The sequence below is a fragment of the Taudactylus pleione genome, unplaced genomic scaffold, assembly GCF_031769625.1.
Source record: "Taudactylus pleione unplaced genomic scaffold, aTauple2 ptg000134l, whole genome shotgun sequence".
In the NCBI taxonomy this organism is placed as follows: Eukaryota; Metazoa; Chordata; class Amphibia; order Anura; family Myobatrachidae; genus Taudactylus; species Taudactylus pleione.
Window position 1 is genome coordinate 2,281,444 of NW_028284536.1, and position 17,979 is coordinate 2,299,422.

The window sequence follows — 17,979 nt, forward strand, 5'->3', positions numbered from 1 at the left end:
ATCATACTGTATGTAACTGTGATATTTGTAAATATTGGTTATAATAACTAAGCAGAGCATGAAACGCTTCATATACAGTAAAGAGAGGATGGGCAGCACCCTCCCCCCGTGTTATTAGTGAATGCTGGTCTCCTTGTTGTTATAGTGAAACCGGGGCTATGTCCAGCAAAGAAGGATTGTGACGGAATACTGTCTCGTCCACAGTGTAAGAACGACAATGGCTGCACTGGAGACATGAAGTGCTGTGATGTGTGCGGGATGAGGTGTGTGGCTCCACAAAAAGGTAACACAAATATATAGACACTTAGCGATTCTATGGGCCTCATTCAGAGGCGGTCGTAGGATACAAGCGGTCGTTCTGAAACAGGGCGGCCATTTGCATCCTGAATGGCCGCCTCCATGACGGTCGTTAGGCTGTGGGTTAACACCCACAGCTCTAATGACCAACAAGGGTGATGGTCGCGATGGTCAAGACCATCGCGACCATCGGGGCTTACGACGAGACCCTAAGGTAGGGTCTCGTCAACCTTAAGCCCCAGGGAGCTTCCTGCTCTGATTGAGCAGGAAGCTCCCCACTGACATCACTGATGTCAGTGGGGCCGCCCCCAAACGGCAAGCGTTCCTACTGGAATGCCTCCGTTTGGCCAGGCACGCCCCTGGGCCGCCCAGAAAATGGTTCGAGCTGTCACTCAACATCGACAGCTCGCCCCGTCTACGACGAGACCCCTAACGACGGATCACCTGGTGCTAGAATATAATAATGTCCTGAATTGCACCTTTATCTGACCATTTACTTACTAGTTTCCATCAATACAGCTATTGAATGTCACAATCACCTACACTGTCCATTTATTTAACTCATCAACTTTTAAGATTGTTTTTCATGAGTTTACTTTTTTGTTTTAGGTCTTAGTTGATTGTTCATAGTAACCTGTATGTTTGTTCTTATTATGTTGAAAAGGGTTTTTTTGTATTAAATTTTGATCTTCATGAATATAATTCTGTCTTGAAATAATTTCCTTCAATTATGAAATGAGTCTGAGTCTACTATTAATATATATGATCATTGATTACTTATTGTATTTTATTATTTTAAATATATTATGAATTGGTATCTATATATGTTTTCATATTATGGAATATTCATTTTATCACTAGAATTGTTGTTATTTTTGGGTATTATATTTAGGTACAGTATCTATCAGGTTGGAGAATCTATATGTAGATTTATCGGTTATATAATATAGACATAGTTTTTTATTGTATATTTGAGAGCAGATAATCTGGGACAGAGAATCGCTATTAATGGTGATAGTCGCACATAATACCAGTGTGGCAGTGACCCTGATGTAGAGCAGGATGGAGTACCGATGTTTGTGCAGACGAGTGAGTTGTTGCAGTCCACATGCACAAATAATTCTGGGAAGCGCTTACTGCACCTGCACGAGCCTAGGTGTGCGATGGCGTATGCAGTTGTGTGCGACATTGTTAGGGTTAGATCGGAGCTTGTTATTCACGGGCATTCCTGGGTGGGAACTGGAAGTGGAAGCAAAAGTAATCCTTTCATAGGCATGTTACGGGACTGCCATGGGCGTGTGAGTGTATGCCGCTGCGTTCTCTTGTGCAACACCACAGTCACAGTGGCCATATTTTGAGAAAGGTTAAAGTCAATGGTGCGTCAGTGGTGAAGTGGTCGGATACACCCAGCGGACTTGCTCAGCTACAGATGTGCCCACATACATCTAGCCTCCATGTGCTTTATACAGCCCTTCCAGCCGGGCCATGCCGTGGTGAGACTTGGTAGAGCTGAACGTGTGACTTTTTCCCTTAAAATGCGTCTTACTTGCAAAGTGATGAGAACAGGACACACAGGCAGCTTATGCTGAGTAAATGCGGCATGCCTGTGTTCTGTGTGCCACTGCGGAGGAATCTGCATGTGACACGCTGCATTACAGCCGCTGGCAGTGTAACACAGAATATAGACATGACACAAATCATTTTAATCAACAGAAGCTGCTTGCACACCTTATGCACTTTGCTTTGCAAATAAAATACATTTTAAGGGAAATAGTCACACAAATGACGTTCAGTGCTACCGAGTCACACAGCGCTTGTGCGTTATGTGTAACACGACTTGTAGCACATGGAGGATAGATGTATGTGGACACTTCTGTATGCAAAGTGAGCATCACAGGGTTACTCAGCAGACATGCTGACAATCTGGCTGCTCCGTCCAGGAGGGGGCAGCCAGATCGGCAAAATCGGGGGGCGTGGCCGGGAGTTGTGGGCGGAGCGGGGGTGTGGCCACACACTTGCATCATTTTGGCCCCAGCCCCGCTGCATAATGCCGATAATCCCTGCATTGTGAAGCAGGGGGGCTGGGCCAAAATGACGCGATTTGGCATGAATCGCGTCACAGGTCCCCCGCTTCTTGTGGATTGTCACTGATCGCAGGTTGGGACAGGATGGGTCGGCAGCTTGCAGGAGACTCCCCTGCCTTCCAAGGAGGCTGGGAGTGGCAACAAATTTTCTGGATGCTCCCGACCAAAACGGGTGGGCAGGCAAGTATGGTTTACTCAGTCCATGGCACGCTGAAGCACAAGGGGAATGCTTACACTGGCGTTTGCATATTTTTGCACATGCAAATCCGTAAGAAAATTCAATTACTCAAGAATAACACCCTCCCCTGAATAAGGCACAATATGTGTTTCTCATCCACAGAGAATGCTGGCTTCTGCCCATCCTACCCTGAAAACCTGCCATGTGCCACCCTGAAAAAATCTCTGTGCAGCTCAGATGCCGATTGTCCCAGGACCCAGAAATGCTGCACATCTGGAAATGTTCAGGAATGCCAGAAACCTGTGAAAGGTAAATAGGTTCCAGTCTACAATTTTCTTTCATGTAAAACAGGAAAATGCAATGTTCAACTATATCACATGTGACACTAAGGCCGTGACTCCAAATTGGGAATATATATATATGTGTATATATATATTGGAAAAGGAGCGTCTCCTAGTGCAATCTCGTACAGACCATAAACCCTTCACCAATATTGTTCACCTAGTTGGTGGAAGTGTACCTTATACAGTGGAATTAACCACAATTTGATCAGCATAAAAGAAACACTGGCCGTTCAACACTTTGCCTTCTTACTCAAAGCGGGGTTACTCAACCATATATGCACCAGTCACATCAGTTTATGCAATAAAAGTAGAGAAAAGGACCATAGTGTAGTATATTACACAAAAGAATTTAATGCACACACAGGACAGAGTAAAAATGCCCAAACATTATAAAATAATTCATCAAGCTAATCTGTAAATGTTGATGGTCACATCACAGGAGCCCCGGGCAGAAGGTAACAACAGTCACCAATAAACCTCAACGCGTTTCGTCCAATTAGAGTTTACAGGACTTCATCAGGAGGATAAAAAATGATCATAACAGAGACCTATAAATACCCTAACCATCCCTTAATTAGTGGGCATGAGTACCGCCATTCCACAATAAGGATTGCGCTCCAATGACCCGGAAGTAAACCGGAAAAGCGTTCCACTGTCCCGGATATCAATTCCCAGAGGTCCGTTTGTGGACTCACTTAAAAATTTCACATGGCCCCTACTGTAAGCAGATCGCCCACTCAGAGCTCACCAGCATGCTGGATAAGCTGACTAGGTCACAGTGCTCTCAGCGCCAGCAGCCACGTGTGTCTCTGGCGAGCTCCGATTGTTTGTGGCAGCGGCCATTTTGTTGTGGATCACCCTCTAGTAACCACTCTAGTGGTGGCTATCACCATTATGCCATAGTCTAAACGCTAATAAAATAATAGGAATGATAAGGACAATGCAAAATCTAGGTGACCAAGCACCTAACCACTTCTAAACTCTTAATTTTTAGAAACATCTACATATATATAGGTGGGCACATATAAATAATGACATCATAAAAATAATCACAATAAAAATGGTCACAATATAAACAATCACAATAAAAATAAAAGCCCTCTTGGGATTATAGGACAGTCATTAGTTAACAATAGGTCAGTACAAGAAACTAATAATAAACATAGCTATATCATTAGAATATATGGAAAATATAAAAGTATGAATATCATGAATACATATAAAAATAAATATAGACATCTAAATGTAGACTAAAAAGTCTTGAAAGAAATAAGTACAAAATATTTTAAAATCTTTAAAATCATGAGAAGGTAAGTGAAAGCATAAAACCCTAGATACAGCATAAATAATAATAAATTCTAAAATCCCTAAAAACCACATCAGTATCCTAATCTAAAAATGGGGCAATTTCATAATTGTCATTCAAACTATTGGGGACCATTGTGTTAAGGGAATATATCCAAAACATCTCACGTCTAGATAATTTATTGTCTAAATTGCCTCCTCGTTCCCCAATAATATGATCTATGGCCTTAAATTTAAAACCATTCAATACAGAGTTGTGGAACTGTTTAAAATGCCTGGGGACATTATGGTTATCCAATTTATTCTTAATACTGTGCACATGTTCCTGAATTCGCATTTTTAAAGGTTGTTTCATTTTGCCAATATACTTCAGTCCGCATGGACATTCTAACATATAAATCACCCATGTTGTTATACAGTTCATAAACTCATAAATCGGAAAATTTTTGGAGTCATCAAAATTCATAAAATACTTATTGTTAGGGTGAATATATTTGCAGATAATACAGTGGCCACACTTGAAGCCTTTTCTTTGGCTCTCCCAAGGAATCACATTTCTCTGTATTTTCACCTTCAGCTGGTTTGGAGCGAGTATACTTTTCAAATTCTTAGCTTTCTTAAAAACAACTTTTGGTCTATCTGGTAGGACGGTATTCAATATACCATCCATTTTCAAGATGTCCCAGTGCTTAGTCAGGGTTTTGTGTATCCATTTTTCATCTTTGTATGTAGTGATGAAGAGGACCTCATTCTCTTTATTTTTTGTCTTTTCATTATGTTTTAATAGATCAGACCTATTCGTATTCTTTAATTAATCATAGAATCATTTAAAAGATCATTAGGGTGTCCCCTTTCCTTGAACCTATCAGAATATAACTTAAGTTGTTCCTCACATTTATCTTGATCACTACAATTATGCTTAGCCCTACAGAATTGTGAAAATGGTTTATTTGTATTCCATTTCGAGGCGTGACCACTTTTAAAATGTACATTGGAGTTAGTGTCCACAGTCTTGATAAAATTCATAGTTTGGATAACATTATTAGTGCACATTAAAACCAGATCCAAATATTCCACCTGGTGGTCATCAAATTTATATGTAAATGACAGGTTATACGTATTTTCACCAATAAAATCATCAAATTTCGATTTAGGACCCTTCAGTATGATTAAAATATCATCAATGTAGCATTGAGATAAGATGATGTTAGCACTAAATGTATTGTCCCCATAAATGAACACATTTTCCCAACTCCCCATATGTAGATTGGCAAAACTTGGTGCAAAAATAGTCCCCATTGCCGTTCCACATGTTTGTAGATAAAAATCACTTAAAAATTTAAAATAATTATGTTTCAATATAAAATCAATTAGGATACAAATAAATTTTTTATGAGATTCACTAAAATCTGGATCTACAAGCAGGAATTCTCTACATGATTCTCTTCCTTTAATGTCATCTATTGACGTATATAATTATTGGACGTCAATAGTAACACAGTGATAATCCTCATCCCAAATAAAAATCTCCAAAATTAGTACTATTGTTGTAGTGTCTTTTGTATAGGATTTCAATTTATATACATATTTTCTCAGGAATATTTCTACATATTCTGAAATATGTGCTGTCAGGGAGTCAATGCCTGCCACTATTGGTCTCCCAGGAGGATTTTTAGGGAGAAAATAAAAAATTGGTATCACTGGGTTATTTTCAGTCAAATATTGGAATTCATCTTTGTTAATAATACCTTGTCTCAGTGCATCTACCAGAATAATCCAAAATTTTTCCACAAATCCTACTGTAGGATCCATATCCAGTTTTTTATATGTAACAACATCATTTAACAGTCTGAATCCTTCAGTCTCATAATCCTTCCTATTCATGATCACTAATCCTTCCCCCTTATCTGCTTGTTTGAGGACTATCTCATCATTATTTCTCAACCTTTTTATAGCATTCTTTTCAAAGTTAGTTACATTATCTTTCACTCCTATTATCTGGGAAGTGTTTTTTGTATCGCATAACTCTTTCTTCACCAATTCATAAAACATCTCAATTTGGCTACTTTTAGATTCTAACGGGTAATATTTGGAGGGTGGTTTTAATCTCGACTTGGAGTAATTGGTAGTACTAGTTATTTCTGTTGACTCCTTCTTCAAAAAATGCCTACTTAAAGTTAATTTTCCAAATGAATATATTCAGATCAATAAATAATTGAAAATTATTTGACTGGGCCGTAGGGGCAAATGTCAAGCCTTTGCGTAGCAGCAAAGTTTCAGCTTCAGATAGCTTATAAGATGAAAGATTAAAAATACCTTTGCTCTTTAAATCTATGTCTTCATTTAATTTAGTAGGTTTCGTCTTTTTTTGTATTCGCTTAAGGCCCCCCCTTCTCCCTTATTGTCTACTAATCTTCTTTTTAGTGGTGATGATCATCTCACCTGTTATTGACATCCCATATTTCCCATTGGTCTCTCCCTCATATCTGAGGCCATTGGGGATACAAAATCAGAGTCACTATTAGATCCCACCCTACTTAAAGTGGAGTAGCGATTTTGGTTCACAAAACTCACTCGTTTAGGTGTTGGGAACCTCTTATAAGTAGGTTTAGATTTCAATTGTAGTCTAGTCCATTCTCCATGTACCCTCTGTCTTGAATCATCTCTACGTTTCTCTATATTCCCATTCCATTTTTTTACTTTACCATATTGATAGTCTAATTTATCTCTAAAGAACTTTTTTTCTTTTGTTTTAATCACCTCTAGTTCTATTCTTTCCAATTTTTACAGATAAGCTTGATGAATTATTTTATAATGTTTGGGCATTTTTACTCTGTCCTGTGTGTGCATTAAATTCTTTTGTGTAATATACTACACTATGGTCCTTTTCTCTACTTTTATTGCATAAACTGATGTGACTGGTGCATATATGGTTGAGTAACCCCGCTTTGAGTAAGAAGGCAAAGTGTTGAACGGCCAGTGTTTCTTTTATGCTGATCAAATTGTGGTTAATTCCACTGTATAAGGTACACTTCCACCAACTAGGTGAACAATATTGGTGAAGGGTTTATGGTCTGTACGAGATTGCACTAGGAGGCGCTTCTTTTCCACTTTTTGTTTTTTAGGATTCAACTGTTGGAACCAAAGTATTTGGGAGTAGGAGCTGCCACCCTGAAGATCTGGGGAGTGCTTCACTTAATCTAAAGACTATAAATGACATTTTAAAGGACTAGTGCCATATACTATTTTTTGTTATTAATAAATATATATATATATATATATATATATATATATATATATATATATATATAATATTTCCTTTGGAAAAGCTCCCTGCTGTCATGGCAGCCTTTCCCAGCAGATGCAGTCACTAGAAGCCGGATGGTGTGCATGTGCTGATGTGGTCTGCGTCTGCGTGTAGCCCACCAATGCTGGATGGCTTTATGTTTACCCTGCAAATTGGACACACCCCTCCTAAATCTAAGTGCAGATTTGGGATTTTGGTGTCCTCCAAAGTTAAACTGTGTTAAAAAGTTTTTAAAAAATAATTTGACACCCCAAAAAATCACTTTGAATTTTGGGGTGAAAAAAAAATGTTGGGAGACAAAGTTAAAAACTAGCGAACTTGACTCTAGGGGGGTCCCCAAGTATGCCTCAGGTATTTTTTTTTCATTGCAGCTGCTTGCGGCATGTGGGTTTTTCACCATTTTTTCAACTCACTTTAGCAACTTAAAAATATGCTGACCCCCATTTTCAAGCACCCCAAATCTGATGGGCATAGTTCAATAAAAAAAACTTCTAAATGCCCTTCTGCATGACTTTCTTCAAAGCCACATTTATGCACCTGCCACAGCTATTACAAACCCCGACTTCCTTCAAAAGATAAAAATGGGGGCACCCATAGTGATACCCTATGTCTACACATCTTTAGGGGGGTCCCTGGAATTTTCCCCACAAATTCCCATTGTATTTTACCTGTAAAAAAACGGGTTAAATTTTTAAAAAAGGACATAAGCCCCCCCCCCCCCCCAAAGCCAAACAAGCCCCAGTCTTGCCAGCCAGTCCTGGTTTCTAAAAATATGGGTAACAATGTGTAGGGTTCCACAGTATTTTAGAAACTAACACCAGGCTGCAAGGACCAGTCCTGGTTTTAAATATAGGGGGGAAAAAAAGTTGTGGGGGTTCCCCCTATATTTAAAACCAGCACCAGACCCAACCGGCTGGGGTGTAATGCCACAGCCTGGAGACCCAATCACCCCAAGTCAGTCAGCACAAGCCGGTGATCTCGGGGGGGGGAGTTGTGGACCCCCAAAGAAGGGTCCCCCCTCTCCCGAGCACCGCAGGCTTACGCTGAAGCCCGAGGCTCTTCCCCATATCCCTGGAGCGGTGGGTATGGGGGTAATGAAGGGGCCAAATAATTGAAAACTATTGTACTTACAGTTGAACTACAAGTGTCAGCATGCCTGCCATTTTGTACTTGTGGAACTAAAAGTACCAGCAGACATGCGGCACCTGTAACTTCACTGTAAAATAAATAGTTAAATAAACACAAAACACAGACACAGTGATTAATATAACTTTATTACACACACCTACCCACTCACAAATACTTACATATACCAGATGTATCTGTCCCCTTGTCCAGTAGATTCCAAAATGAATGGTCCTGCAAACAAAAAGTTATACTCACCTATATCCGTGCGCCAGTCTCTGTAGCATCCCCGGGACTTGGCAAAACAAAAAAATGCCTTGGGACCACACGGACCCAGGATCTGTATGTGAGTTGCCACACATACAGATCCCTCCTGAATGCCAGCTGACGGGACTGAATGGGGCATTGCAAGTATTACAAAAATTCCCTAGTAGGCATTTGTCTGTGTGTACGGGCTAATCTTGCGAACCACTGTACCGATTATGATGCAGTTGTCACTATTCTATAAAGCATTTGTGGAGGAAGGTTTAGGTGTATGACACACTAAGGTATGATATCAAGATAAACTGCTGGCAGATCTACAGTATATCTATAATACAACACAGACCCTCGCCTGCTTAAAACTGGGTACACATTGATAGATATATTGCCTGTTATATCTATAGTGCATCGCTGGGTGGGTACAGTAGATATGTCTGTGAACAACATCGTTTACAGACATATTTGATCTGCTGTGCAGCACATCTGAAAGATGTCGGCCATCTGCTGGTGTGTACGGGCGTCGGGCGACCCGCTGATTGCCTGTACACATGCTGTGGCACACGGAGGTGTTTGACCGCCGATTTGAGCTGTCAAGCCCGGCATTTTGGGCAAACAAATTGATAAGTGTGTATACACTTACCAATCGTCAGATGGGTCGGTGGGTCGGCCATTTGGCTGACCTATCAACTTTGTGTGTACACCGCTTTAATTCCCTATCCTTCACTCCCACCTCCCTCCATACCGCGTGCGCTGCAGCCAGCATGCCACCGAGGTATCTATTTACTAAGCATTGGATGGAGATAAAGGCTCAACCAATCAGCTCCTGTCATGTCGCATGCTGTGTTTCAAAAATGAGTTAGGAGCTGATTGGATGGGACTTTATCTCTGTTCATTTTATCTCTTTTTATCTCCATCCAAGGCTTAGTAAATAGACCCGAGCCTGTAGCTGTTCTTTAGTGAAGCAGAGCCGGAGCAGGAGGCCGACACAGCTGCAGTCCGCAGCATACACACATACACATACACACACACACTATATAATCCAATATGTAAAACATAGAGGGCACTCACTAGGGCTTTTTAAGAAGGAAGTTTTATTTATCAGTCAAAGTTTCTGTCTGCTCTGAGACCCTTCGCAAGATGAAACATCAGACAAAGGAACTGTATGTATCACCACGGTGACGGAAACCTCAAATAAATACCCCCACCACTTACCTGTGTTCACTCCTTCATGTCAAACCACCAGAAGTATCAGTCTTGTATTAAATCTAACAAAACCAAAACTCAGTAGATTATAATGGGTTAGCTAACATGCATAATCAGCCCCATGTAGTAGAGGTAATGTGGGTAGACACGGCCACTAACATAATAGCGCCAATCCGTGACCGGAAGTGCTTGGCATGATGCTTCCTATGTGCGCTCCTCTGGGTTACACTATCACAGGAAGTATCAAAACAGGTTATGTGAGTACTGTGTACCTGCTTCCAAAATCCACAGTGCCACCAATTGCCTCTACTGTCAGTAGGAGACCACCGCATAGTCACTGGACCATGGCCGGAAGTACACATTAAGGCACTTCCTGTTTGCGCTCCAGTGTGGTGCGCAGGCTCAGGAAGTAACCAACTAAAGGGATAAAAATACATTTAGATGCCAGCTAATACTCACTAAAATGGCTATTATGGATCACTAAATTCTCAAAAGGTTGAATAAATGTGCCCTATGCCAATAAATCTGGGGTCATCCAAATATTGTAGATATTATAATGGAGCCATGTTGTGTGATGTGGGTGGGGACTAATGGATAATGTTGACACACCGGGTATGCAAAAAAGAATAATGATAAATGTATAAGCTACAAGTTAAATAACCAGATGGTGAACTAGGTATCGGTATGGAATGTAGTCAAGAGAAGGTCACTATGCCGACGCTGAAATCAAGACAAGGGAGTTGAGATAGGCATGGAAATACCGACGCTTATCTTAATCCCGACACGGAATCCGGGAGGACTTGTGCCCGAACGAGGCAAGTCCGGGGCGCCCGTCTTGTTAGCCGTGGAGGTGAGGGTTAAGGCAGTTAGTTTGGTTAGGTTTTGGGGGGAGGTTAGGGTTAGGGTCAGGCACCACTGCGGGGGGATTTAGGTTTAGGCACTAAGGGAGGAGGGTTAGGTTTAGGCACGAAGGAGGGGGACTTAGGTGCAGGAACTAACGGGGAGGGTTAGGGATCATTGTGGGGAGGGTTAGGGTTAGACTACAAGAAGGGAGGGTTAGGGGAGGGTGGGTAAGTATACTTACTGACCCCTTTCGGGATTCCAACCATCGGGAATGCCTCTTTCGGTATTGTGACAGTACGCATCCCAACAGCAGGCATTACATATCCATTCCATCGGTATATATATATATATATATATATATATATTTATTGATAGGATCACTGGTAAAGTGGTCTGTGACAGGGACATTTATCCCAGATTCCTGTCTCATGTGTTTTAAACCCCCAGGAGAAAGTCTGCAGTGTAGCAGGCTTGAGTCTCGGCTTTTTGAAAAGCCGGTTTGGGAACTGGGGGTTGTGGGTGAGAGGAGAGGGAGGGCTCCACCCACGGCCACTCCAGGTTTTGGTTCTCGCAGCCTGGTAACAGGCTTGTTGGGATTTCCACCTGAGAGTGGCCAATATAAGCCTAGTGTGTTGAGGGCTGATTGTCTGTCTCACCTGGGAGAGCAGACAGGGAGTTTGCTCAGAGACAATTGGAAACCTAACTGTGAGTGTTGTGCTGTGCTTTTGTTGCTGGTGAGGGCATTAGGTCCTGTGAAGTTAGTGCCCCGACAGGGCTAGGATTTATGTTTATGTTTTCTTTGTTATTTCTGACATTGTACAATAAAGACTGGTGCCGACCAGCTTGTACTTGCATCCAGACTGGTGTGCTGCTTCCCTGCTGCTGTGGGTGTGTCTAAGAAAGGAGTCCTCTACCCAGGAGAGGGACCCCCTAACCTGACTGTGTCACAAAATATATATATATATATATATATATATATAAAATATACACACACACAATGGCATTCTAGAGGCTTGTTATATAAAGTGACAGAACGTATTTATTCCATCCAAAAGTTTCAGGCTTCTGCCTGGGACCTGATGACGGGCAGAGGCCTGAAACGTTGGATGGATTAAAGACGTTCTTTCACTTTATACAGTATAACAAGTCTCCAGAGTACCACTTTTGATTGTCCGCTACATATGGTTATTTAGCAGAACATACATACATACATACATACATACTAGGGGTGTGCACCGGCCACTTTTCGTGTTTTGTGTTTTGGTTTTGGATCTGGATCTTTCTTCGTGTTTTGGATCTGGATTGGTTTTGCCAAAACCACCCTTCCGTGTTTTGGGTTCTGGGTTTTGTGTTTTGGATCTGTATTTTTTTGAAAAAAAGCATAAAAACAGCTAAAATCACAGAATTTGTAGGTTTTTCTGCTCCGATGCTATTATTAACCTCAATAACCTTAATTTCCACTCATTTCCAGTCTATTCTGAATACCTCACACCTCACAATAGTGTTTTTATGTCCAAAAGGTTGCACTGAGGTAGCTGGATGACTATGAAAAGCGACACGAGTGGGCGGCACAAACACGTGACCCATCTAGGCGTGAAACTGCAGTGGCAGACAGGATGGCATTGAAAAACTAGGCCCCAAACTGTACATAATGCAAAGAAAAAAAAGAGGTGCAAGATGGAATTGTCCTTGGGCCCTCCCACCCACCCTTATGTTGTATAAACAGGACATGCACACTTTAACAAACCAATCATTTCAGCGCCAGGGTCTGCCACACAACTGTGGCTGAAATGATTGGTTCGTTTGGGCCCCCACAAAACAAGCTGGCAATTTATCTGTCCCTGCACAAACTGGCTCTACGGAGGCAAGATGTCATCCTCATCCTCCTCATCCACCGATTCCTCACCCTCTTCAGTGTGTACATCCTCATCCTCACAGAGTATTAATTCGTCCCTGCTGGAACCACAGGTCCCTCTGTACGTTCTGGAGGCTGGTCTCCCAGGAAGAGTTGATAATTAATTTTATGAACATCATCTTCTCCACATTTTGTGGAAGCAACCTCCTACGCCTTTCGCTGACAAGGTTCCCGGCTGCACTAAACACTCTTTCGGAGTACACACTGGAGGGGGGGCAACTCAGGTAAAATAGAGCCAGTTTGTACAGGGACCTCCAAATTGCTTCTTTTTCCTGCCAGTACAGGTACGGACTGTCTGACATGCCTACTTGGATGCTGTCACCGATGTAATCCTTTAACAGACAGACGAACGCTTGTCGCTGCTGCTTTGAGGATTCAAGTGCGGCTACAGCCCACACAATTCACAAACACATTAAAAAAATAGTTTTTTATTTTTTGGAGCACTTTGAGAGTTACACCACCCTTTAACAGACAGACGCACGCTTGTCACTGCTGCTTTAAGGATGCAGGTGCGGCTACAGCCCACACATTTCACAAAGACCGAAAAAAAAAGAACAATATTTTAATTGTTTGTGTAGAACACTTTGAGGTGTCACCACCCTTTAACAGACAGACGCACGCTTGTCGCTGCTGCTTTAAGGATGCAGGTGCGGCTACAGCCCACACAATTCACATAGACAGAAAAAAGAAGAAGAATATTTTTATTGTTTGTGTAGCACACTTTGAGGGTGTCACCACCCTTTAACAGACAGACGCACGCTTGTCGCTGCTGCTTTAAGGATGCAGGTGCGGCTACAGCCCACACATTTCACAAAGACCAAAAAAAAAGAACAATATTTTAATTGTTTGTGTAGCACACTTTGAGGGTGTCACCACCCTTTAACAGACAGACGCACGCTTGTCGCTGCTGCTTTAAGGATGCAGGTGCGGCTACAGCCCACACAATTCACAAAGACAGAAAAAAGAACAATATTTTAATTGTTTGTGTAGCACACTTTGAGGGTGTCACCACCCTTTAACAGACAGACGCACGCTTGTCGCTGCTGCTTTGAGGATGCAAGTGCGGCTACATCGCACACAAGTCACAAACACATTAAAAAAATAGTTTTTTATTTTTTGGAGCACTTTGAGAGTTACACCACCCTTTAACAGACAGACGCACGCTTGTCGCTGCTGCTTTAAGGATGCAGGTGCGGCTACAGCCCACACATTTCACAAAGACCGAAAAAAAAAGAACAATATTTTAATTGTTTGTGTAGCACACTGTGAGGGTGTCACCACCCTTTAACAGACAGACGCACGCTTGTCGCTGCTGCTTTGAGGATGCAGGTGGAATCTAGACGGGATTTGGAACCGAGGACACACTACCTCCATCAATTGTCTAAATCCCACTGCACTAATGTCGGATACCGGACGCACGTCTAACACCAACATAGCAGACAAGGCCTCAGTTATACGTTTTGCTTCAGGATGACTGCTGTCGTACTTCATCCTCATCGCTAGGGACTGTTGGAGGGTCAATTGTTTAGTAAAAGTAGTGATGTTCCTACTTCCTCTCTGGGATGATGAACAACTCCCAGCAGCAGCAACAGCACTAGGAGGAAGTGGTTCTTGATCTTTCCCTATTTTATTTTTTTCGGAGAAAGTTTGGTCCTCCATTTATGTTATATTGATATATATACGTGCGGCTAAAGCGCACACAAACACAGAAAATATTTTTTTATTTTTGCTGGAGAGTAGTGCACTTTGTGGGTTACACCACCCTTTAAGAAATGAGCCAGCCGGCTCTTTACTTATGGGACACAGGCGCACGCTTGGCGCTGCTCCTTTGTTGATGCACGTGCAGCAACAGTGCACACAAGTCACAAACACAGAAAATATATATTTTTTTGGTTTGGAGTGTACTTTGGGGGTTACAGAACCCTTTAACGGTCAAGCCAGCCGGCCCTTTACTTATGACACAGGCGCACGCTTGGCACTACTTTGTTGATGCACGTGCGGCTACTGCGCACACAATTCACAAACACAGAAAATAATTTTTTTTTTGGTATGGACTGGAGTGTACTTTCGGGGGTTACAGCACCCTTTAACGGTCTAGCCAGCCGGCCCTTTACTTATGACACAGGCGCACACTTGGCACTACTTTGTTGATGCACGTGCGGCTACTGCGCACACAATTCACAAACACAGAAAATAATTTTTTTTTTGGTTTGGACTGGAGTGTACTTTGGGGGTTACAGCACCCTTTAACGGTCAAGCCAGCCGGCCCTTTACTTAAGACACAGGTGCACGCTTGGCACTACTTTGTTGATGCACGTGCGGCTACTGCGCACACAATTCACAAACACAGAAAATAATTTTTTTTTTGGTTTGGACTGGAGTGTACTTTCGGGGGTTAAAGCACCCTTTAACGGTCAAGCCAGCCGGCCCTTTACTTATGACACAGGCGCACGCTTGGCACTACTTTGTTGATGCACGTGCGGCTACTGCGCACACAATTCACAAACACAGAAAATAATTTTTTTTTGGGTTTGGACTGGAGTGTACTTTGGGGGTTACAGCACCTTTTAACGGTCAAGCCAGCCGGCCCTTTACTTATGACACAGGCGCACGCTTGGCACTACTTTGTTGATGCACATGCGGCTACTGCGCACACAATTCACAAACACAGAAAATAATTTTTTTTTTGGTTTGTACTGGAGTGTACTTTGGGGGTTACAGCACCCTTTAACGGTCAAGCCAGCCGGCCCTTTACTTATGACACAGGCGCACGCTTGGCACTACTTTGTTGATGCACGTGCGGCTACTGCGCACACAATTCACAAACACAGAAAATATTTTTTTTTTTGGTTTGGACTGGAGTGTTCTTTCGGGGGTTACAGCACCCTTAACGGTCAAGCCAGCCGGCCCTTTACTTATGACACAGGCGCACGCTTGGCACTACTTTGTTGATGCACGTGCGGCTACTGCGCACACAATTCACAAACACAGAAAATACTTTTTTTTTTGGTTTGGACTGGAGTGTACTTTTGGGGGTTACAGCACCCTTAACGGTCAAGCCAGCCGGCCCTTTACTTATGACACAGGCGCACGCTTGGCACTACTTTGTTGATGCACGTGCAGCTACTGCGCACACAATTCACAAACACAGAAAATAATTTTTTTTTTGGTTTGGACTGGAGTGTACTTTCGGGGGTTACAGCACCCTTAACGGTCAAGCCAGCCGGCACTTTACTTATGACACAGGCGCACGCTTGGCACTACTTTGTTGATGCACGTGCGGCTACTGCGCACACAATTCACAAACACAGAAAATAATTTTTTTTTTGGTTTGGACTGGAGTGTACTTTCGGGGGTTACAGCACCCTTAACTGTCAAGCCAGCCGGCCCTTTACTTATGACACAGGCGCACGCTTGGCACTACTTTGTTGATGCACGTGCGGCTACTGCGCACACAATTCACAAACACAGAAAATATATTATTTTTTTAGCACTTGGGGGGAGCACCCCTGATGGACAGAGCACCCCCTGGACAACACTACAGCACCCCTTTAGGACTGGGACACTGCACAGGACTTTGGAGTGGACACAGCCCCTATGGAGAACTGACTGCACAACACAGTCCAGCAAGCCCCTATGGACTTTGAAGTAGTGGACAACAGCAGCACTACACTACACTACACTACACAGCCCAGCCAGCCCTAACTCCCACCCTCCCTCTTCACTGTCCACAGCTGAGTGAGAAAATGGCGCCGACGCGGGTACCTTATATAGGATCCAAAACCCGCGTGACTCGTAAGGCGGGATGATGATGTTTTGCCTCGATTTCAGATCCGAATCAGGCGGGAAAAGTCGAGCTTGATTCGGATCGGACTCGGATCGGGGGGGCTTGGGGGGGTTCGGATTTCAGAAATCCGAACCCGCTCACCCCTAATACATACATACTCAAACATATATGTACATACAAATACAGTGTCTACATACATACACACACACACTAACATGTGGGAAGGTCGTTAGGTAGTGCAGGCTGCTTTCTCCTCACGGCTGGTGACAGCTGCCTTCCCTCCGGTGCAAGGCAGCTCAGCCTCTGCGCTTCACCCGCTGTGCTGACTTCTCATCATTTCTTTGCCCAGCCCCAGGGCCAGCTATCAACTCAGTTGCCAAAAGGGCATGGGGTAGGAAGGAATGGGCGGGACTTCAGATAGCCCAGTGACCGAAGCTTCTGGTGACCCAGGTGAGACAACTAAGGACAGCTGGAGGAGCTTTAGCACGTATTGTGGGCGGAGCTTCAGGCAGCAAGGGGGCGGAGCTTCATGCGGCCGATGTGTAACTGGAGGGAGGGAGGAGATTGTGAATGGTCCGGCTCCGGTTCTGTCAGATTCAATACAGTGCACTGTGCAGACAGTGATGTTCGCAGTGAATATTTTTTTTTTCCTGTCAAGTCAGTGGATGCTGAGGGCCTATTTCAATGGCGGGCTTGGAGCTGCAGCTCCACCCGCCCCATTATTAATCTGGCCCTGTATAGCACATACCGGTTCTTTGTATGTCACTATAGCACATGCCGGTCCTTTATATGTCACTATAGCACATGCCGGTTCTTTATATGTCACTATAGCACATGCCGGCTCTTTATATGTCACTATAGCACATGCCGGTCCTTTATATGTCACTATAGCACATGCCTGTTCTTTATATGTCACTATAGCACATGCCGGTTCTTTATATGTCACTATAGCACATGCCTGTTCTTTATATGTCGCTATAGCACATGCCGGTTCTTTATATGTCACTATAGCACATGCCGGTTCTTTATATGTCACTATAGAACATGCCTGTTCTTTATATGTCGCTATAGCACATGCCGGTTCTTTATATGTCACTATAGCACATGCCGGTTCTTTATATGTCACTATAGCACATGCCTGTTCTTTATATGTCGCTATAGCATATGCCGGTTCTTTATATGTCACTATAGCACATGCCGGTTCTTTATATGTTGCTATAGCACATGCCGGTTCTTTATATGTCGCAATAGCACATGCCGGTTCTTTATATGTCACTATAGCACATGTCTGTTCTTTATATGTTGCTATAGCACATGCCTGTTCTTTATA

General features: G+C 42.9%; 1 protein-coding gene across 3 annotated transcripts in view; it reads left to right on the forward strand.

Moving 5' to 3' along the window:
* The window catches only part of LOC148523021 (uncharacterized), a 72,826-nt gene that overhangs the window by 40,200 nt on the left and 14,647 nt on the right, over nucleotides 1-17,979 (forward strand). For all 3 annotated transcript variants that reach the window (XM_088473314.1, XM_088473315.1, XM_088473316.1), the window contains exons 4-5: nucleotides 146-283; nucleotides 2,722-2,868. In XM_088473314.1, the coding sequence (XP_088329440.1) occupies nucleotides 146-283; nucleotides 2,722-2,868 (285 nt within the window). The remainder of the gene's footprint in view (nucleotides 1-145; nucleotides 284-2,721; nucleotides 2,869-17,979) is intronic.